The sequence below is a fragment of the Balaenoptera musculus genome, chromosome 9 (genome assembly GCF_009873245.2).
Source record: "Balaenoptera musculus isolate JJ_BM4_2016_0621 chromosome 9, mBalMus1.pri.v3, whole genome shotgun sequence".
Lineage (NCBI taxonomy): Eukaryota > Metazoa > Chordata > Mammalia > Artiodactyla > Balaenopteridae > Balaenoptera > Balaenoptera musculus.
Window position 1 is genome coordinate 22,009,986 of NC_045793.1, and position 23,977 is coordinate 22,033,962.

General features: G+C 35.0%; 1 protein-coding gene and 1 pseudogene across 3 annotated transcripts in view; one reads left to right on the top strand and one right to left on the bottom strand.

The window, feature by feature from the left end:
• Nucleotides 1-23,977, bottom strand: part of MKLN1 (muskelin 1) — a 359,471-nt gene that overhangs the window by 49,815 nt on the left and 285,679 nt on the right. For all 3 annotated transcript variants that reach the window (XM_036863622.1, XM_036863621.1, XM_036863624.1), the window contains 3 exons: nucleotides 20,329-20,541; nucleotides 12,981-13,202; nucleotides 10,169-10,298 (listed from right to left, as the gene is read on the bottom strand). In XM_036863622.1, coding sequence (XP_036719517.1) covers nucleotides 10,169-10,298; nucleotides 12,981-13,202; nucleotides 20,329-20,541 — 565 coding nt within the window. The remainder of the gene's footprint in view (nucleotides 1-10,168; nucleotides 10,299-12,980; nucleotides 13,203-20,328; nucleotides 20,542-23,977) is intronic.
• LOC118900829 lies at nucleotides 20,604-22,895 on the top strand (annotated as a pseudogene).

Here is a 23,977-nt window from a genome sequence, read left to right on the forward strand (position 1 = left end):
TATTATTACCAGTAATGTTGAGAAGAAAAAAAGTACATAATCCAATTTATCAGAATAATGGCACACCTAATATAAAAGATTCTAAATAGAAAGCAATGAAGCCTAGTTACATTAAAAATAAGCACTACCATTTCCTAGCTCAGTAACTAATCTATGTTAATGATAGCAAATTATTAGCTTCCGAGTCTTCTATGTACTGCTGAATTGGCCTTATTTAGTTAATTTGTAGAAGTCTAAAAGGGTCAAAAACATAAGAACTTATCTCTCTCTCTCTCTCTCTCACACACACACACACACGCACACACAGATTAAGAAAAAGAAAAACAAAAAAACCCCAATGTCAATAAGCACAATAAGCACATTCCCAGGGCTGAAATGAAAATCAGTAAGATTTTGCTTTTAAGGTTTTCATGAAAATATGTTTATAGATAAATCCTATCTTGCAGACATAACTAACATAGCCCTCATTTGTTATTTTCACAGCCTGATAACAGCAAAAAGGAATGAAATTTAACTGTCAAAATTCTGGAGCCAGATGAGGCCTTAAGATCAACTGGTCCAATCCCCTCATTTTCAGATGAATAATCAAGTCCAGAGAAGTTATACAACTTTGCCAAAGCTACAGAAGGATGAGTGGCAGACCCAGATGAAGAGAGACCAAATCTTCTGACTCTGAATTCACTATTCTTTCAATTATACCAATCTGCCACTATGCTCAGGACAGAATGGAATAAACAGTGGCAGATGTGGGAAAATACAGTCCACAGGATTTAAGAAACACAACAAGTAAACACATTAACTACTACAGAACAGGGATTAGACTGTAAGAGCTCTGTATTATCACTGCCCAACTTAGTATCTGGCAAATGTTGAAGACACAATATATGTTTGTTACCTTGAATAATACAGATATGAGAAAATAATCCCAGTATAATAGACTGAGTATAATAGACTGAGTTTCTTTAGCAAACCACAAAGTTCTGGTGGTGTGACAGACCTTCTAAACATAATTTTCAACTAGTATTAAACAGAGCTTACATATGGGGAGTGTGCTAAACCCCTTGTGTTCACATACTTATTGCCAAAAGTTATTCAGAAATAAACCCAAATTTTAGATGTGCTGAATTTTGATGTAATTATGTATGTGTCAGACGCAATACTAATAAATCCCTTCTTTCCAAGCAGCTGTCAATCCACTGATTTAAATTATAGTTTGCTTCTGAGGGGAACATAAAACTGTTACACTCTAGTTAAAAAAATAAGAGTTGAAAAAAAAAAAAGAGTTGATGTTTCTTCGGATCTTAAAATGTTAAATCTGAGATAATTCATTTAAGTAATTATGAAGAGCAATCATTTAAGATTTTACAGTATCTGACTCAATAAAAAATTATAACAAGCAGCAGCAATTTTATAATTAGATATACCGTCTCTAATTGGTGGTCTCAACAGTTCACACAAATTTCTTCTAAGATTGCAAACAATCCAATTTGAAACTCACATAAAAGCAGTTTTAATCAAGTAACCCACATTACTGAACTGCAGATAAACACAGTAATTATGTGTTAAGTCCATTTCAAATTATAGTAATTAACTGTAATAAAACAGATTTAGAAGAACAGTTAATAAATAGAATGTTTAAATAAGCTACAGAGCATCCATATAATAAAATTGGTATTTTCTAAGAATACTTAATAATGTAGAGGTTTAAATAGTACCGTCTTGTCCTTAAAAGGATTTTGAATGGCTTACAAAATAAGTAATAATCTAGTAAGATAAAATTAAAATTTAAACAGACTTTTAAAAATCAGGTAAAAGTAACTCTATGGGAAGACAATACATATACCATAGTTCTGACATGAGGTTTTCTGATTTGTCTAACTTAATCCAGTGAAAAAACTTTTAGATCTAAAGTACTGAAAAGACTGAATGTTCTTTAGAAATCCTAAATAAAGTCTGTGTATTTCAGCTGAGTTTTTTTTTACAGGTTTTGAAAAGCAGAGTCAAAATTATACTGCCAGATGAATATTCAGAATCGTGCTAACAATTAAGGTTAGAACCATATGCTCTGATTCCTAACTTGGGTTTGAGGAGTTAAACAATTTCAGGAGACAATGATCTATAAGCTAAGATCTGAAAGATGAGCGCAAGTTAGCTACATTTTGGAGGTAGGAGGAAAGAGTGATTCAGGTAGGGAAAAGAGTATGGGCAAAAACCCAAAGGCCTGAAAAAATATGCTATCGATAGAGAATTAATATTCAGTGGTCATAAAACAAAGAACTGGTGGCAAGCTGAGGGTGGACACCAAGAATGGGGAACTACCTAAGCTGAGGCATATCATAAAGGAATCTGAGTCAGGCTGAGTTTAGACTTAATCGTGAGGGCAAAGAGGAACAATAAAAAGATTTTAAGCAAGGGAGAAGAAAAATCATCAGGTTTATATTTTTTAAAAGATATTTTCTGGGAATTCCCTGGCAGTCCAGTGGTTAGGACTTGGTGCTTTCACTGCTGGAGGTCTGGGTTTGATCCCTGGTTGGGGAACTAAGATCACATAAGCCTCGTGGCATGGTCAAGAAAAAATTTTTTTTTCTTATCTTATTAGTACTAAATCAAAAGGTAAGGTGTCAATCTACTTCTTTTTCCTCCCTATACACAACTGTAAGATCCATGAAGTTAGAGCTTTTATTCACAGTTGTAACCCTAGTGCTTAGATTATTATCTGGCACCTAGTAGGTGACCAAAAAGTATCTGTTGAATAAATGTTGAAGTGTATGGTTCTGTACTTAATTGGTAACACGGAACACCTGTATTCTGCTCAAAGTGTGGAGAATGGGTTGGGGGAGGGATGGGGTACACAGGAAGAAGACGACTAGAAACAGAGGCCAAACAGGTGTTGGCCGTCCAAACTAGTGAAATAGCAATGGGAATAGAGAGAAGATAGGAAGTAAAATTAACATGACTTGATTACTGGATAGATCAACCTGTAGGCAGTATTGTCATATACTTGTGAAAACTGACATACCCAACAATGACACCAGCCCAAACTAGAGAGTCAAACCATCTCTACTCCTAGAGTAGCCATAAGTGAGATACTATTTTACTTAAAATATAATTTGGGTCACTTACAGACATGCAAAATAAGGTGAGACATTAAGTAACTTGCCGTGGGTTATTTGATCAAGGACTGAGATAGGCTCTGGAGAGCTAGAACAGTGATCCTCAATCCTGGCCACTGTTCAGAAACCCGTGGGGTAGGAGTGGAGGGTGCACAGGAAAGACAGACAGAGAGAGAAAAGGAGGCTTAAGGAAGAGAGCAGAGAAGGGAAAAATGGGAACGAAGAGAGGGAGGAAGAGAGAAGAGTAAAGGAAGGAGGGATGGAAGGGACTTAGGGGAAGGAGAGAGGGAGAGAGAAAAAAATAGGAAAGAAAAATGAAAAGAAAGTAATTTCAGTTTCACTCTAATATGCCAACAGAGCCACTGAGGTTTCACAATTCTAAGTAATAATGGCAACATTTTTAGGCAGGAAAATTTTCCAAGTAGTTCTAACCAGATACTCAATTCTGCCATAAAAATCCTCAGTTAAAGGACTGGTTGTACATATAGGCTTTAGACAATGCAACTTACAGGCATACTGTCAAAATTAACCACTTGGAAAATGTACATTTAGACAAAAGTGATACTTTCAAATTTTAATCAGATCAAAACCCTAGCATTCATTTGCAGCAACATGGATGGACATTCTAAGTGAAGTAAGTCAGACAGAGAAAGACAAATATCATACGATACCACTTACATGTGGAATCTCATGTAACAGACTCACAGACATAGAAAACAAACTTATGGTTACCAAAGGGGAAGGGGGGTCAGAGGGATAAATTAAGAATTTGGGATTATCAGATACAAACTACTATATATAAAATAGATAAACAACAAGGTCCTACTGTATAGCACAGCATACTTTATTCAATATCTTGTAATAAAGTACAATGGAAAAGAATCTGAAAAACAGTATATATACACATATATATGTATTGGGTTGGCCAAAAGGTTCGTTCGTTTTTTCCCATATGATGCCTCTAGCAGCAGTTAGCTGTCTTTAACTTCATTTGAAACAATTTTGTTAGACTGTGACAGCTGTCATCTCAGTGTGCATTTAAAAAAAGACTTATCAAAACTGGTGAATTTCTGTGTAGCCATTTTAATATTAAAGATGGAAGAAAAAAAGCACCATCTTCACCATATTATTTCAAGAAAGGTAAAAACACAATTGGAACGCAAAAAAAGACTTGTGCAGCGTATGGAGAAGGTGCTGTGACTGATGGAACATGTCAAAAGTGGTTTGCGAAGTTTCGTGCTGCAGATTCTCACTGGATGATGCTCCACAGTCGGGTAGACCAGTTGAAGTTGACAGCAATCAAATCGAGACATTAATTGAGAACAATCAATGTTATACCACACAGGAGATAGCCGACATATTCAAAATATCCAAATCAAGCACTGAAACTCATTTGCACCAGCTTGGTTATGTTCATCGCTTTGATGTTTGGGTTCCACATAAGTTAAGTGGAAAAAGCCTTCTTGACTGTATTTCCGCGCGCGATTCTCTACTTAAATGTAATGAAAACGTTCCGTTTTTAAAACAAATTGTGATGGGAGATGAAAAGTAATAATATGGAAGGGAAGAGATGGTGGGGCAAGCGAAATGAACCACTACCAACCACACCAAAGGCCGGTCTTCATCCAAAGAAGGTGATGTTGTGTATGTGGTGGGATTGGAAGGGAGTCCTCTATTATGAGCTCCTTCCGGAAAACCAAATGATTAATTCCAATAAGTACTGCTCCCAATTAGACCAACTTGAAAGCAGCACTCGATGAAAAGCGTCCAGAATTAGTCAACAGAAAAGGCATAATCTTCCATCAGGATAACGTTAAGACCTCATGTTTCTTTGATGACCAGGCAAAAGTTGTTACAGCTTGGCTGGGAAGTTCTGATTCATCCACCGTATTCACCAGACATTGCACATCTGATTTCCATCTATTTCGGTCTTTACAAAATTCTCTTAATGGAAAATATTTCAATTCCCTGGAAGACTGTAAAAGGCACCTGGAAGAATTCTTTGCTCAAAAAGATAAAAAGTTTTGGCAAGATGGAATTACAAAGTTGCCTGAAAGATGGCAGAAGGTAGTGGAACAAAAGGGTGACTACATTGTTCAATAAAGTTCTTGGTGAAAGTGAAAAATGTGTTTTTTATTTTTACTTAAAAACCTAAGGCACTTTTTGGCCAACCCAATATATACACATACTACAGAAAACTGAATCACTTTGCTGTACACCAGAAACCTACACAACATTGTAAATCAATTATACTTCAATTGAAAAAAAAGAAAAGAAAAGAAAAGAAAAAACCACCTAGCATTAAACCTTTCAATAACCTTCTATGTTATTCAGGGGGGAAAAAAAATCCAAATTTCTTGTATTTGTATTGTACAAAGCACTGAATAATCAGACTTAACTATTTCTCTAACCTCATTTCACATCAACTTGCCTCACCCTCGATCTGTACTAGCCCCCCCTCTGTTCCTGGAACACATTAAATTCTTTCCTGCTTTGAAATCTTTGTACATTCATTTCTCTCAGTTTTTAACATGGTTCTTCCTAATTCTCTACTTCTTTTCTTAAATCTTAAAGATTATGTCCTCAGAGATGGTTTCCCAACCTGCTCTACCTAAATGGGACCTTCCATGATACTCATTATTACAGCATCCAATTTTTTTTCTTCACAGTACTTAGAAGGCAAGTGCAGGTCTCTCTGCATTAGAATGAGTCCTTTGAGAGAAGGGATCTTGTCCCCTAGGTCCATAGCTATGGACCTAAACATACTTGGCATATACAAGGCGCTGAAATATATTGGGAGAAAGGAAGGGAGAAGGTCAAACTTAGATGCTAGTAGGTGACCAACAAATACTATTAACCAAGGAACTTGTCTGCATTGTGGGATAAATTACGATATCAATTAAAAATTTAAAAACACATAGCAAAATTGGTGATTCTGATTTTATAAAAGTTGATTATAGCAGTAATTAAGGAATGAATCCACTTGTCTTAGTAATAAAACCATAGTGATAAAAAAATTACCGCAATTTAAGTTTAAAAATAGCAGAATATAAAATTGTGCTAAATTTTATAAAATAAATACGTTTAAAAGACTAGAAGGAAATACATTAAAATGTTAACAGATTATGTCTGGATGGTTTGATATATTTTCTTTTTTGCATCTTTCTGTATTTTTCAAATTCTCTACAATGAGCATATTATTACTCTTATAATCAAAACAAAACTGAACAAAAAGAACAATTATCATACTATGCTGGCTCTAAAGCTATCCATAGCCATGAATGAAATATACTGACCAATTTTGCAAATTACTAAATAATAATATCTCATTTTAAAAAAATCTTCAAATGACAGTCATTAAAGTCTACTTATTATTATGGTGCATTTTTTGCTAAATCTTTACCACTATCACTCTGCCACTTTTTCCTTTTAAGTCTTGGAAGTAGTTTAGTATGGTCAAAAACAAAGCAAACCAAAAAAACCCTTCTTTGCACTCCAACTTCTAAATCTCAGCTCTATCATTATCTAGTTGTGTATTACTGAGATACTACTTCACTGAGTTCAATTTTTCTCATCTGGTAAATGAGAATAATACCACCAATTAGAACTATTTCTAAAGCTCCATGCCTAGTGACTGGCTTTTAGTAGGGTCTAAATAAAGAACAGCTACTATAATCCATCAGAATATTACCTAGTAGATAGATTATAAGCACTCTGAGAGACCATGACCATCTAGTTCCACTGTATCCCTCCCTAGTCTAGCACTGAGCCAGTATGTAGGAGTTTTCAACACATACTTGTCAAACCAATTACTATCTTCACTACCTTTTTCAGATAGAGCTGCATTAGGATTGTAGGGGATTATTACCTCCATCTGCCTAGTTATTTTAATGGAAAATTAGACTAAATCTTAAAAACTAGAGGAAATCAAAGATTAAATCATATACCTCCACATTATCCTATGGTAGTAGAAAATAAATGAGTAAACAAATAAGACAGACAATTTTAGATAGGATAAGTAATGTTATTAGTCATTTCTTATAATATTTCTTTCCATATTTTTACATAACATCACCACCTACTGACCTCCTGTTATAGTAGATGAAGAACTTTATCAATACCACATTGACGCTATCCTCCCACTAAATTTTATCCCAAATTTTGGTTAAATTGATTGTAGTTTTTGCATTATTATGATTAGGAAAATACTGCTCACTGTAGAGCCAAGAAATGTATTATGATGATGCCTGCTTTCTAAAAATTTTTCTTCTTTTCCTACTATGTTCATATCCTTACTCTTTTACATCAGGTATTATTTACTGATTAACACCTTTTTATTCCAATTGCTCAAACATATCTATTTAGTCTACTTTTATCTGGAAACCTCACTTTTGGTGAGGAAGAGAGGTCTACTTTCCTGTGTCCTCCTGCTCCAATTTGAACTGGATGCTCATAGCTTTGCTGTGCAGGTATCATCTTGGGATGGTCCTTCACTGCTTTCCTGTGTTAGATTCTCTTTTCCTCAGCTCTCAGCATGTTTTCTTTTTAACTACTTTTACTCCCTTTTGTTAGTGTATATGGTGTACTAACTTCCTAAAAAAAGAGTGCATAAAAGATCTATCATTTTTTTAATCTTGTGTGGCAGACACTCTTAATTACACGATCCAACAGCCATTTCCAAACCCCTTCCCCTATGTACTATATAAAGGCTGGAAAAGCTAATTGCTTGCTTTCCCAGACTCTCTTGAAGCCAGGTTTCACAGTTCTAGTCAACGAAATATAAGTAGGGAGCTTTCTGGGTATGTTTTGCTCTCCTTCCTTTTTTTCCTATCTGGAATGAAGACATGATGTTTGAGGTACTTCAGCCAACTTGCCACCATGAGGCTACAGCGAGTTAAAAATAGAAAAACAAAGATTAAAAAGAACCTGAGGGCCTTCATGACATTTCTTGAGTCACTACATCAGTCCCAGATTATCTACATCTGGATTTCTTGTCCAGTGAGAGAAAAGATTCCCTAATTTTTAAGCCATTCTTCTCTTGGTTTTCTATTACTTGCAAAGAAACACATACCCCACCAATAAACCTGTTATATCTGAAAATACTATTTCTTCCCTCTTGGCTAGGAATAGAATTCCAGGTTGATGATAATTTTCCTTCAGAATTTTTAAGACCTTGTCTCCCCTTATCGCTTCCAATGTTGCTGAAAATTCCTATCATTCTAAGACCTGTTCCTTTGAATCTAACCTTATTTTACAGTGGCAGCTTTTTAGGTATTCTTTTTATGGCTGATACGTAAAATTCCACGGTGAACAATGATGCGCTTTCTGATGGAGAAGGTTTTTTTTTTTTTTCCTAAATTCAATGTACTGACTTCCAAAGGGGGCCATTTATAATTTGCAGACCAATACTTTCCAGTTTAGGAAAATTTTCTGTTAATTCTTTGTTTTATAATCTAGTCTCCTCCATTTCCTTGTTCTCCATAGTTGGAGAAACTGTTATGAGTTCAACACTGGACCTCCTATATTGATTTTCTAATATCCTTATTTTCTCCAATTTCCATCTCTGTCTCTTTGTCTATTTTTAGGGAGACAGATGTCTTACAACTCTTCTACTTTTTATTTTAACAAAATTTATTTCCAAAAGTCTCTGATCTTTCATTACATCCTATTATTGTTTTATGGATGCAGTATCCTTTTCTCTACCAAAAGTGATCTTGATCATTATTATTTTCATGTACTTGTGTTCAGTGCATTAGTCCAGATTTCTGTTTTCAGGTTTGATTTTTTTGTCTCTCTCTTTCATAGGGAAGGTCCTAATACAGAAGATACTTAACTGACAGTTCATTAAGAGTGAAGAAATAAAATTTAATTGAAAACAATATGTGTACAACTGTAGGCAACACAGTAGGGGGACTGGGCCATGAACGTAGCCACTGTACTGGTGGCCAGCCAGCAAGATTAGACATTTTATTGGAGGGGGGAGGGTATCCCCAAACAACAGTATCTGGAAATCTTTTTTATGAGGCCATATTTTTCTCCAGAGAAAGTGATACTAACCTTTTGTAGGAGACACATGCCTAGCATCATGAGAGCAGGGAAATGGTTAGAAGTTCCACTGTTCAGTACCTGGACTTAATTCTATTTTCTACCCTGTTCCCTCTGCCTCAACAGAGCCTCTATTTCCCTCAAAAAATAAAGCTCTAGCCTCTGCCTAGTAGGAAGTATGGGCGAAAGATCCTGAGGGTCAAACTACTTCACATGCACTTTTTTACGATGGTGCTATCTTTTGTTTTTTAAAAAAAATTCCGCCTAAATATAAACAACTATTTTTAAAAATATACATATTTTTATAAATAATAGATAAAAGGAAAAGCAAGCTGATCTAATTTCTCACCCTATTGCTCTAATTAGGCATTTTAAACCATTGGGTCTTAAACAAATACCATTCTTCTGTGTATACCAATCACAGGCAAAGTGACTACTAAGCAGGGTAACTATGTAAATTATCCAAAATAAGACACTTTTGAGAGCGAATGGGGCACTATTAATAATTATACATAAACTGGGATTATCTCAGGCAAACTAGTTACCCTATCACCAGGAGAATAACTTCCTGGATGCAGAGCTTGTAAAGCTATATGGCATTACCAATGAATTATGTGAAGTCTTCCCTCAGAACAAAGACATACTCTACTATATGTGCCTAATATACAAGTCACTTTAGTGAGGTGGAAAGAATTAGCAAATACAGGATAATACAGTTTTTAAGTTATTAATTCTTGCAATCACCCATCACAAGCACACACGTAATTCCTTTAGAAATTCACATATTGTCTTTCTGCTCAAAGGAAATCACAATAATAATAATTCATATAGTATTTTTAAACAGGTTGAATTAAATAGTTTAGCTGGTAGAGGGTTTTCTTCCTCTTAGAATCACTTTAGTTAAACAAATGGGAAAAGGATAAAGAATGGTTAGAAAGAAAAGAAAATGGGCTATAGTCTTCTACCTAAAGTAATTAAGACAAGAGAGAAGAATCACTAAATGCCTTTACCCATTCCAGAGTCTTTCTTGGTACCATCTGATATTATGTCTACATGATCAGAATCCACATCATAACTAAAGAAATCATTCAAATAGGTCTTTGATCGCTGGCCACCAAATACATATAAGCAACGATTTTTCTGAAAAATAAGAAAAAAAGGGCAAAGAAGAAAAAAAAATAGTCATTTCCACGAAGAATTCAGAATGATCCTTTTAAAATTTAAACCTCTAAAAAAGTAATTTCATGAGAGATTCCATGCAATGGAGTACTATACTGGTACAAAGCAGAATGAGGAAGCTCTCTATATACTGCTAAGAGGTAATCTCTAGGATATCCTATTAAAGTAGAAAAAAGCAAGGTGCAGAATAATGGCTATAGGGTGCTGCCTTTGTGTAAGAAAGGAGAAAAAGTAATGTGTGTTGTGTTTGTTTCTTTCTTCAAAAAGAAACAAAGGAAACTAATACAGGACAGCTATAGGGGAAGGGACAGAACAGGAAGACAGGGATAAAAACCATATATCTCCAAAAGGATACTGACTTACGGTTTTGCCTTTAGAACTATGTATATGTTTTTACTTAATTAGAAAACAAAATTAACTTAAAAGAAAAAATAATCTTTGAAAAAAAGTGAAACAAGCCTACATACAAAGCCTGTATACAAAGATATGATCACACAGAGAGACATGATCACACAGAGAAGTAGTATTTCTAGTGATTTTAATTCTTGTTTTTGACTCCCATCCTTAGTGGGCTATATCCTAAACAGAAAAATAATCAGAAAGCAATCTTAAACAGCACTCAGTGATTTTGTTGTTAGTTTTGCTATTCTGTAAACTATTATAGAAAGAGCAAGTAACATATCGTCACTAGGAAGCAGGATTTTAACCTTAAAAGATACACAAAAACAAAATCAAAGATATTAAATTTTAAAACTCTATGATCTTAAATTTGACTTGGACATATCAGTATGAACTCATGATTTTTCTCTTACTAAAAAGGACATATATACATATATGCGTGTGTCCATATATGCAAAGGTATACTGGGAGGTGGGCACTCCCACTGGCCAAAGATAGAGAAAAATTAGGGGATCAAAAAGAATAATGACAGCATTGGATTAAACACATCAAGTAAATAAAAATCCACAAGTTCATAATAATACTTAAAACAAAAAAAAAACCATTGGTAAACTCTGGAGCTTCAGCTCATTAACATGAAAAGGTGATAGAGGAAAAGAATCAAACATTTATATTACCTATCCTGTGTGTTTTACATATTAGGGTAGCCAATTAGTTAACGAGGATAAGCTTTTACAGTACAATCACAGTTAATAAATGAAGAAATGATGTAATTAGAAAAATGACCATTTTTCAAACCCTACTAAAATCTATGACTATAGACTAGTCTATGACTATAGTCACTATAGTCTATGCCTATCAGCGGCTGCTAAACTCATCAGATAACAAGTTGACAGGAAACTTTATAATTGATCAATCAGGCTGTTAACACCTAAACCCACCAGAACAATTTTAACATCACCAAAAGTATGACAACTACACATTAAATGTCTCTTTATATCTTGCAATCAGACCAGCTGTGAAGTATTCTTGCAACTCCCCTTTTGGACCACCCTAAAAAGGAGAGTGAATCTAAATTCTAGCCTCTGGATCTAAATACCAGCTCACAGGAAATACCGAAGATAGAGGATCATGTTAAATGACACCATGAGTATAAAATCGGTCAAACTAAGAAAATGGGAAATTCTAGATTTACTTGCTTTAACAAATAAGTGGTATACAGAGAAAAAAAAAATAGGAGAGGGGAGTACTGTTTTGGATTAGAAGAAATTTAAGAGCTATAACAACCAAATGCAATACATAGACCTTTTCTGGATCCTGACTTGGATAAACCAACTATGAAAAGGTATTTTTCAGTATTTTAGGGAAAAAATGAATGCAATATTAAATGATATAAAGAAATCGTTTTTGTCAATACTTTGGTTGGGTTTTATAATGATACTATAATTATGTTTTTTAAAAGCCCTTACCTGTTAGTGATACAATACGGTATTTATAGGTGTAATGATACAATGTCTGGAATTTGCTTCAAAATACCCCAACACAATAAAATTTAAGAATAAACTTAAAAATCAAAGAAACATTAAAAAAAATATATAAGTGGGTTAGATATATGAAAAATGAATAGTCAAATAATGATAACTGTTGAAACTGATAAATAAGCACACGGGAATTTATTATACTCTTCTCTCTACTTCGGTATATGTTAAAAATATTCCACAGTATATTTTTAAAGTTATGTTCACAGCAAGAAGCCCAAGTTTTCACTATAGCACATAAAAAGGTTAAAGAAATGTCTGTATGCTGGTTTTTGCTGATAAATTTTAATTCTAATTCTATTAAGTCAATTCTTAATTCTTTGCACTTAATGGAGAGTAGCAGAGGGGAAAATAAGAACAGATTAGAAAACTGATCTTCTAGACACTAAGAGAAAACAGTAAGTAGAAAGGTATATAAGAAAGAGAAATAGCTACTACATATAAGCAGTGAAGTGAGTCATAAAAGTGCCTAGATTAGTACTCAGCTGATAACTACTTAGGAATTATTAGGTTGACAGAAGAATCTTATAATTAGCAAACAGTTCTGTGTTAAAGGTAGCTTTGTTTTTGTCTATCATTGCCAACACATCATTTATTTCTAATGAAAAATTTTGCTCTCTTACTGAAGAATTAGATTTCACCACTTCTTTTCCTATTGAGAGATACATGACACAGTAACATAAGACAATGTACAGAATATTCTTACTGAGTGGAATAGCATGCAGTGTCCTATACGAGACTGGATGTCCTCAGGCCCAGCATTACAGGAGTCCTCTCGAAGAAGTTTCCAGGTTTGACACTGACAGTTGAAAGCAAACAATCCACTGAATTGTGGTTCACTGGCTCTGCTGTCGTCTACACTGCCATTACATGTCAAAATTCTACCACCAAAGGTGTAGATCATATGTTTTTCTGAGTCCATACACATCTACAGAACAAGGCAACAGATTGAATAGTTTTAGATTGTTCCTATCATATATGCTAAAATGAAACCAATGCGTGCGGTTTTGGAATCTCAAAGAAACTGAACATTGTCTTAATAACACCAAATACCATCCCTGATTATCATAGGCACTTATTAAAATACTGCTCAACACCTGGCAGAGATTCAGTATGGATTTCTAAATACCTTTTCAGGTTTCCATTTTTTTTCCAGTGAGAATAAAATATGCTGGGTTAAGGAGCTTTATGCTTTCTTGAAGCTGCATAATTTTTACCAAATCAACCAATAATACATTAGGTACCGACTTACACCTAAGAGTAAATACTGATCATACTCTGTGGGCAAACAGTGATCACACCCTCCTTATAAAAACTCCCTTCTCTCCATTCTAGGCAAGCATTCTATTCCTCTTGCTACCATTTAATAAGAGAGAAGATATGTGAATAAGAGTGATGCAGCTTAATTCAACTCTCTGCATTTATTTTACAAAATTCTTCAAATTATGTTGTTACCAAATAGCAAAACAAACACAAGACATTTGCAGCAATCAGTCTCCAGGTGAAACAAATTCTATTTCGAAGAATACGTAAGTCCAAGTTGGTAATTAGATGCTGAATACAAGTGGCATTTATGTTTAAAGAATAAAGTGTACGTAAAACACCTATTTTTTTATTGTTGTTGCTAAAGCACAAATACTAGCCATTATATGTTCAATTCTCTCCTCGCATCAAATTACTCCTGCTATTTATCTATTTTTTGTATTGTTTTTAATAAAAAACTATTAAAATAATTGCAAAGCTTATTTTAAAATTAATATTTAATATTAAAAAGAAAGGATTCTAGCGCCTCCTAATCTTTACCTACCACTAAAAAGATTCACTCACTTGCCATTTCCCAGGTTTCTGGCAGACTTCCATAAATTAAGATGAAAACCTACAATTCCTTAAGGGTGAAATCTTTGGGAACATGGTTGAAAAACTGAGATGTCAAAGTTTTCATGTCCCTGGTACTACAAAGAAAAGTGATCCTACCCTTTAATCTTAAATGATTATATCATGAAAAGCAATCCATACATTGTTGAGGGACACACATAATGTGAGTCTCTTTACATTTTCCTAAATTCACAGATTCATACTAATTTGGTTCAATCTCTGTTATCTAGCCCCTATGGTTCTACTTCATATGGCTACAAAGGGAGTTTCTCTTTCCTTTTGGGGATATTTAAATTTCATTTTGATATAGCTATGCTCATTTGTTATCAGGGGAGAGGCATAAACATCTTCATCTTAGTAGCTCTTTCTTGCATAGGGGACCAAACCAACCCAAAAAGGGAGGAAGATACTCTTTAGCTTGATTCTTTCCCATATCTTAGAACAATGACACAAAACAGAAACAATTTTATTCCTTCAGCTTGGTTCTTCCCTGGATAAGATAGGTAGTTTCAATGAGGCTCAATTATCAAATAACAAGTTTTAATCACTCTAGGAAACTTTATGTTGTTCATAACAAGTTTTAATCACTCTGGGAAACTTTATGTTGTTCGTCAGTTTATGGTTTCCTTTTAATTTTTAATCTCTGAAAAATGTTTGAAAATCCAATGGCTTATTAAACTCTGTGTGATCATAGAATCTTTTCCCTCAAGACTTGAAGAAATCTTTTAAGTCTACTCTGTCAGGTTAGGTATTTAATTTCTAAAAGCAAATAAACAGGACTTCCCTGGTGGCGCAGCAGTTAAGAATCCGCCTGCCAATGCAGGGGACACAGGTTCCAGCCCTGGTCGGGGAAGATCCCACATGCTGCGGAGCAACTAAGCCCCTGGGCCACAACTACGAAGCCTGCGCTCTAGAGCCCGCAAGCCACTACTGAAGCCTGCGCGCCTAGAGCCCGTGCTCCGCAACGAGAGAAGCCACCACAATGAGACACCCATGCACCTCAACAAAAGAGTAACAAAAGAGTAGCCCCGCTCACCGCAACTAAAAAAAGCCCGCGCAGCAAGAAAGACCCAACACAGCCTTAAATAAATAAACAAATAAATAAAAATAAAATAAAAGCAAATAAATAATGGATAGCCACTTATTCCCCACCCCATCCCCAACTGTTTTTTAATTTGAAACCGTCTTTTTATTTTATCACATGAACACAAAATTGGCTAGGGTTAGGTTGGGTTCATGATAATTTCCTACTCACAAAATTTGAAGCTATTGCTATAAAGCCTTCTAAGTAGTATTGTCCAACCCACTACCCTACCTCCCGCCAACCTCCAAAAATGCCTCATGTTAATCTGATCCTTGCTTACCTACAAAGGTAACCAGTTTTTGCTGTAGCTTTTAGGATTTTCTCTTCTTCCTTGGTTCTGAAATTTCATTAAGGAAGTATCTAGGTAGGGATATTCTTTTTTCATTCATTCTGATCTGCACTTGGAATTTCTTTCATTCTGAAAACGATCTTTCTTCAGCTCTGAGAATTTTCTTCATTTTTACCTTGAGTGGTTTGTTCTTGTTGTTGTTTTGGCCTCCATTCTCTTTCTAGAACTCCTATAAGGTGGATGTTGGAACTTCGGATCCTTTTCTCTGTTTAACTTTTCTCTCATAATCTTACCTCACTAATTTAGTGGCCATTTAGAGGTATGTCCACACTGCTTTTTTTTTTTTTTTTTTTTTAAGGAAAGGTTGTATTTTTAATTTATTTTATTTATTTTTGGCTGTGTTGAGTCTTCGTTTCTGTGCGAGGGCTTTCTCCAGTTGCGGTGAGTGGGGGCCACTCTTCATCGCGGTGCGCGGGCCTCTCACTGTCGTGGCCTCTCCCGTTGCGAAGCACAGGCTCCAGACTCGCAGGCTCAGTAGTTGTGGCTCACAGGCTTAGTTGCTCCGCGGCATGTGGGATCTTCCCAGACCAGGGCTCGAACCCGTGTCCCCTGCATTGGCAGGCAGATTCTCAACCACTGCGCCACCAGGGAAGCCCCCACACTGCTTTTTAATCTATTTACTGAGATTTTAATTTCACTATCAAATCTTTAATTTATAATTTTTCTATGTATTTCCTTTTCATGAATGCAATAGCCTCCTGAATTGCTCTAAGAAATCACTTAAATTTATCTTAAAGACTTCTTCAATTCACACTACAAACTGTTCTTCTTTGTTGATTCTTAATCTGTTGAGTTCAGTACCTCATATCTCATAGTATTAATTATCTTCAAATATTTGGATTTGGGGGTTATTGTTTTAGTCTTCTTTGTATCTGAGAATCCCTATTCATCTGCCTGTTGCATATACAGTAGTCTACCTCAGGGGATTGGGTAAGGCAAGATGAGACATGATGCTGTGAAAGGTTCTGCAGCAGCTCTCCAGTGCCTCTTAGGAGTATTGCTCTATCTGTCCAGCTCCAATGACCACACTGAACACTTGACCTATTAATAATTATCACAGCTCAGTGCTACTCAGTCAAACTGGAAAATGTCCTGCTGTTTCATCTCCAACTGATAATCTACTGTTTGCCCCAACTACATACTTTGAGACTCAAGTTGCTGCTATCTTACAGGATGTGGTTTCTTCTGGTTGGATCTGATCTTACCTGCTTTCTATTTGAGAAATTCCCTCAAATATTTTAAATTCCCTAAGGGCATTCTTTCTTGTTTTTCTACACTATTACTAATGTATTCTCTTGTCATTTCACAGGATGTTGGGCAGGAGGAGGGTAAAAATATATGTTCAGCCTGCCAATGATCCACACTGACCCAGGGAGAATGTCAATGAGCTGAGATCTCCAATACGGTGATTAAAGTTTCTCCTGTCATTTCTTGATTAGCTCACATTCCATTTTCTAGCAATTTCCTCAAAATGTGCTTATATTTGAAGGACAGTTTGGCTAGATATAAAATCCTTGGCTCACACTGTCTTTTCTTTGAATACCTTCTAGATACTGCTCTATTGTCTCTTGGCACTGAATACAGCTGTAGAGAAATCTGTTATCAGTCTCATTTTACTTCTGGATCATTTCATCTAGTTGCCCACCAAATGGCCTCTTTATCTTTGAAATTCAGTGACAGTAATATATATCTTAGAGTTGAATGCCTAGGTCAATTTTCCCTGAATTTATCAATATCAGGTCCTCTTATACTACGTGCAATAGGCTTCCTTCTTGAGGAAAGTCTTCTTGAATTTTATGTATAAATATTTCTTCTGTTCCATTGTTTTGGTTTTCTTCTTTAATGTCTCCAATTACATGTATGTTGGCTCTCTTTTGCCTGCCTTCTCTAGCTATAATTTTCTGGCTAGCCCTTATATCTATATTTGTTTTCTTTACCTGCCTTTCTTATTTCTTATGACCCTAACTTATTCTTCTTTATGCTCCTTGTAAACTAGTCTTCATTTTTTGAAGTGTTACTATATTTTTCTTCAATTTCTTTCTTGAGATCTACCAGGTCCAGTTACACCTGCTCCTATTATTTGGCCATCTCATCTGCATTCTTGAATGTACGCCTTGTAGTTTTCTTCAGAGTTTCAAGCTTCATTAAGTCAATTAATTTATGTTAGAATATTGGAATATAATTTTCATCTGCTGTTGCATGAAAGAAAGTTTTTGCTATTCTTTTTCCTTTTATTATTTTTCTTTAGAGTACTTCTCTAAAGATTTGGTGTTTACTGCTTTTTAGTTTTTCATATTTAAATGAGCTGAATTCCCCTGGACCAGATAATACAAGGTCCCTATGGAAGTGTGACATTCTTGCTCAAGGACTTCCTCCTCTATTGCTACTGAACTGAATGGCTTCTTCAAAATATGGCGCTTCTGTGAAGCCATCTTCTCTAACTATGAACCTCATCTGGTTTAGGGGGCTTCTATCTCGAGCCTTGAGCTCCCCCAGTTCCTTCAATGGACATGCAAAAAGAGCTACTGTCCCCACTTGTCATAGTGTTTCCTTTACTTTTGGAAGATGGTGCTTTCTGATATCTACCACTTATGGGCCTTGCTAGGCACCTTCCACATGTTATTTAACTGACTCCCCCAGTGGCTGCACTGGGTTCAATTTCTGCTCTGCTCATGACACTTTCATTATGATGTACCTCTGCTAAGCTTCCTCTACATTCCCAGTTCTCTCCATTACACTGCTGTGAGTTTCAATACAGGTTCTGGGTATTCCAGTTGTTTTTGGCTAAACTTACAAGGAATTGGGAGTTGTGGGTTTTCTTTGGCTTCTGGTTTTGCTGAATATGTGACTTGTGTTTTGTTAAAATCTTTTTGTTTGGTTCTCATTGTTCCTGAAAGATCACACAAAGCAACAACATGGAAAGCTTCAGAACTAAGCTGCCACTATGTCCTTAGGAAATACAAATGTCTTTGAATTTTAATTTTTTTAATATGTTAAAATTCAAAATGGCAAAGTAACTTTTAACCATATCTTCAGGCCTCTAACTTTCTCATGTTCCTCTCAAATTTGAATGTTAAGTGTCAAATCTTAAAGTGTCACAAACAACTCCAAGTAATTTTTGGAGTAGGTTCCAACTTATAACTTTATCTGCATGAAACAGAACAGAAAATGGAGGCTTATACATTGTGTTAATTGTTCAAGGTAACAGAAGCAGCTGTTGGCTGAATTAGCACTGAAATCCTGGCTTCTTCACCCCTAGTGTTCTGTTAATAACACCTAATGAGTTGAAAACCAAGCATTATTTAACAGAACCTAGGCTTCAGGGAACATTCTGTTTTACCAAAGTCAAGAGAAACAAAGGCCCCACACAAGGACAGCATATGTGCTATACTCAGACTACCCCTAAGTTATTCTTTTTTTCAACCCATAAAAACATAAGTCTCTTTTGGAAAAGAAATTTGTAACCAGTTGGAGGCAAGAAAATAAATTGTTTCCCTAACAACGTTATCTGCTGATGTTCTGTTTTTAAAAGATCAGAAGAAGTCTAACCTTTTTTGGAGTTCTTATTTTCCACATGAACAACACCGAGGATGTCAGCAGAGAAGTGCAAAGCTTTACAGAGCTCAGTTATGTACAGCCAGCACAAGTTCCAAATTCAATCTAGGGAGTACTCTGAAGACTAATGTTTTTGATTTTCCACCCACCACATACTCAACAGGCATATAAGCCACTCCTCTTTCCCTTACCATTCTCCTATAAAAACTACTTGTTAGTATAAATATGGCAGGAGGAAAGTTTTAAAGCAAAGAATTAACAAAAACTGGTAAAGAAACAATAAATACAGAGGGGTTTTAATGCCTAGATATTAGGTATAAGCTAGATTCTGTCATAAATTCTAGCACTACCCCCCATTTCTCAAGTAATACATAATGCTTTGTTCATCAATAGTGTTACAGATTTTTTATAAGTCTTTTTCTTCCCCATACTCCAAAAACCTTTGGACATGGGTTAAGCCAAGCAAAACTGCCTACAGAATTCAAAGTGGCTACTCTTTTGTTTGAGGTAGTACTAACCTGTACTGAACTGATATAAAATAAGTTTTCAAAGACAGATAACAATAATAATGGGGATGATGAGATGACAGCTACATACATATTAATATTTAAATCGTTTAAGAGATTGCTGTATGTAGTCTTCTTGTCTACAACATCATTCTATGACTTCTATTGGTGCTGAATTTAAACTTCATCTAGTACATGCCAAATTCTCATCTGTTTTATACTAAGTTTGTGATTATATACAAAAGTAAATATATTTCACTCACATTGGAAGAAAAACTCTACATTTCAAATTCTTGAACTCATTATAAAATAATTTAAAATTTTCCAGGAATGTAGAATAAAAAGTTTTAAAAGGGCAAGTTGTTATTGGTATGATTTATGAATATCGTAAAACTAAATTTGTTTTTCCTAATATGTACTGCTCCATCTACTCTCTATAAATTTTTTATAAATTAACAACCGTGTTTTGAGATCTTAGTATTTTATTCTGCACCAAACAGGAGAAAAAAATTTTTAAAGAATAACTTTATACCTACTGAAACAGTAATTCTTTTTATTATCTGTCATAGGTATTTGTAGTAGAAATCACTAATAGAAAACTCAGCATAACATGTGAAATAAACTCTAAGAGCAAGAGTCACTGAGCACTAATTAATTCCACCATACAGTTATCTGTGCACCAAACCTGATGATCAAACACCAGTTTCGGTCCTCCATCAGCAGCAGTATCCTCACTGAGTAACATCCATGTGTTTGTGTCAATGTCATAACGATAGAAATCACTTTTCAGAGATTTGCTGTTCCTCACAGAGGAATCCAAATAACGCCCCAGTGTGTAGATTTGCCTCCGTTGAATGTCAATGCACATTTTATGACATGATCTAGCACTAGGACCATTCTGTGGAGAGCAAAAAAAAGAATGAAAAGAAAAAAATTCAAAGAATAAATAACAGAAGACAAAATTAAATGCCCTTTTTTGTTTCCTTTCACGAAAAGGTTTGCTCAGAATCTTATATCAAGTCCAACTAATATGTATGTCCAATACTAGGCTTAAATCTCTAGGGGAAAATAAAAGAAGCAGTAGGAGACACAAATCTTACCTTAGAAAAGCTTAAACTCTACCAGGAAAGATGAGATGAACTATTCTCTATTCTATGGCACTCTGTTTATAACACTTATATGGCTTTTACTGTATACTCCATTACATTTTAGTCATTTGTGTATAGACCTTAACTCTTTTGTACATGTCAATCTACTTAAAGACACATTTGGTTTTTCAAAATAATTTTGTACGCTTCATCAGAATCTAGCATAAAACAGGCACTCCAAGAATATTTAGAATTTCATAATTGGTAGGAACCTTAATAAAAGTGTAGTTTAATGATCTCCTTTTAAAGATGAGGAGATATAAGCTCAAAGAGGAATGATATCATCCTGAAAGCTAGTAAGCTAGTGACAGAAGCAGAATGAGAATCCAAGTCTTAACTTCTTCATCCAGCCTTTACATTATATAAAATTGACTCTCCTGACAGAATGACTCGGCTGCATTAAACAACTAGGGAACAAGATGAAGAACAATATATTATCAATAAAAATTAATTAGTTGAGATCACTTGTATCACAGGACAGAATAAAAGGTAAAAAAAACAACAACAAAAAACTGTAGTATAAGGCCCAAAAAAGGAGTTCATGAAAAAAAAAAAAAAGGAACTTCAATTGGGTAGGACTGGATTAGCTGAAAGAGAGGAAAGGAAGAGATATTTGTTAAATATCTACTAAATTCTGTCTATATTATTACTATGTATGTGTGTATATATTTCATTTATCCTTGTAACAATTCCATAAGGAAATAATATCACCATTTCACAAAGCCTAAGTAATCTGCCTATAGTCACAAAACTAAGATAGAGAATCTAAGCCCCAGTGTAACCAAGCCAAACACTGTGTTCTTTCCACTCTTCCAGATTGCTTTCTCCCGAAGATAAGAGAAACAAAAGCAAAAATACACTAAATACAACGTGTGGGGTTATGACTGAGATAAAGAATTCCTGCCACAGAAATAACAGAGTTGAAGTATAAGGTAGAAATAGAAAGCCTGTGAATGACTGACAGAGGAGAACTGAATGTAATCTTGCAAGCATTAAAGAACTATTATAGGTTTCTAGAGAAGGATATAAAATAAAAAAGCAGTATTATAGGAAGAGTAATCCAGCGTTATTTAGATTAAATGAAGGAATAAAAATATTAGACAGGAAGAACAGTTTGACATTAGTGTTATTAATCCAGATATTAAGTTGATTTGAATCTGCAATTTAGTGTTCACACTAATTACTATTTTAAAAATTATTTTTAGAGATTTTTGTCAAGGAAAATCTTCAGCAGATAAGGTAGAAATGTTACTTAAGAAAGAATTTCCGCTCTAGCTCCCATCTTGTGTCCCTGTGTGTGTGCTCCTAATCTCAGCTGGTCTGCCCGAGAACCCCTAAGTGCCAACCCTAGCCCCCTACACGGCCCCATTTCCACTGCAACAAGATGAAAGAAACTATCATGAACCAGGAGAAACCTCGCCAAACTGCAGGCACAAGTGCACACTGGTGGGAAAGGAACTGCTCGCAGAAAGAAGGTGGTTCATAGAACAGCCACAGCAGACGACAAAAAACTTCAGTTCTCCTTAAAGAAGTTAGGGGTAAACAATATCTCTGGTATTGAAGAAGTGAATATGTTCACAAACCAAGGGACAGTGATCCACTTTAACAAACCTAAAGTTCAGGCATCTCTGGCAGCAAACATTTTCACCATTACAGGCCATGCTGAGACAAAGCAGCTGACAGAAATGCTACCCAGCACCTTAAACCACCTTGGTGCAGACAGTCCGACCAGTTTAAGGAGACTGGCTGAAGCTCTGCCCAAATAACCTGTGGATGGAAAAGCACCACTTGCCACTGGAGAGGATGACGATGATGAAGTTCCAGATCTTGTGGAGAATTTTGATGAGGCTTCCAAGAATGAAGTAAACTGAATTGAGTTAACTTCTGAAGAAGATAAATCTTGAAGAAGTTACTGGGAGCTGCTATTTTATATGACTGTTTTTTAAAATTTTGTTTATGGATCTGATAAAATCTAGATCTCTAATATTTTTAAGCCCAAGCCCCTGGACACTGCGGCTCTTTTCGGTTTTTGCTTATATACAACTCATTCTTTGCAGCTAATTAAGTTGAAGAAGCCTGGGAATAAAGTTTAAAACCAAGGTTAATAAAGTTCTTTGCCTAGTAAAAAAAAAAAAAAAAAAAAAAAGAAAAAAGAAAGAGTTTCCTCTGCAATTAAATAACCTGAAAGACAAATATCAGGTAAGATATAATGTATCTATGCCATATTTCCTACAGTGTGAAATCTGAAGTTTTAATAGGAGAATAACAGAATTTCTTGCTTCAGCTTAATAAGCACAAGTGCTATTAAAATGATGAGCAAATTACTTCCTAACTAAGGAGAAAAAAGGGAATAAAGATAAGACTAGAAACCAAGAGACTACAGAACAGACAAAAAATAGAGAAAATTAATAAAGTTGTTTTTTTGAAACATTTATAGAATTATAAACTACTAGCAAGACTAATTTTTTTTAAAAGGGAGAAAATACAAATTGCCAGTATCAGAAGTGAAAGCAGTACTATCAACATAGGGTCACTAGAAATTAAAAAGAAAATAAGGAACTATCATGAAAAACATAGTAAAATTTGACCATGTAGATAAAATGGACATATTCCTTGGAAAAAATATAACTTACTAAAATTGACATAAGATGAAAGAGAAAATCTGAAAACTTGGATTCATAATTTTAAATCTTTCCACAAAGAGACGGCCAGCCACAGATACCTACACTCGTAAATTTTATCAAATACTTAAGGAAAAAATAGTATCAATTTTACACAAAATTTTTCAGGAAACAGAGGAAGAAAAAGACCTCCTTTTTCAAACCTGTATTCTATTCATTCCTAACTTACATATTTTATGAGGACAACATAACATTGAAACCAAATAACAATATTACAAAGGAGGAAGAGCAGAAGTAACATACAGGTAGCTAGTATACCTCATGAATACAGACATAAAACTAATCTTTAACAAAATATCAAACAGAATACAGCAATATATAAAAATAATATTTCATAACTAAAAGGGTTTTATTTCACAAATGCAAAGTCAATTTTACATTTGAAAATCAATCAAGGTAATTTGCCACATTAAAAGAGTAAAGGGGGAATTCCCTGGTGGTCCAGTAGTTAGGACCCTGCGCTTTCACTGCCGGGGCCTGGGTTCAATCCCTGGTCAGGGAACTA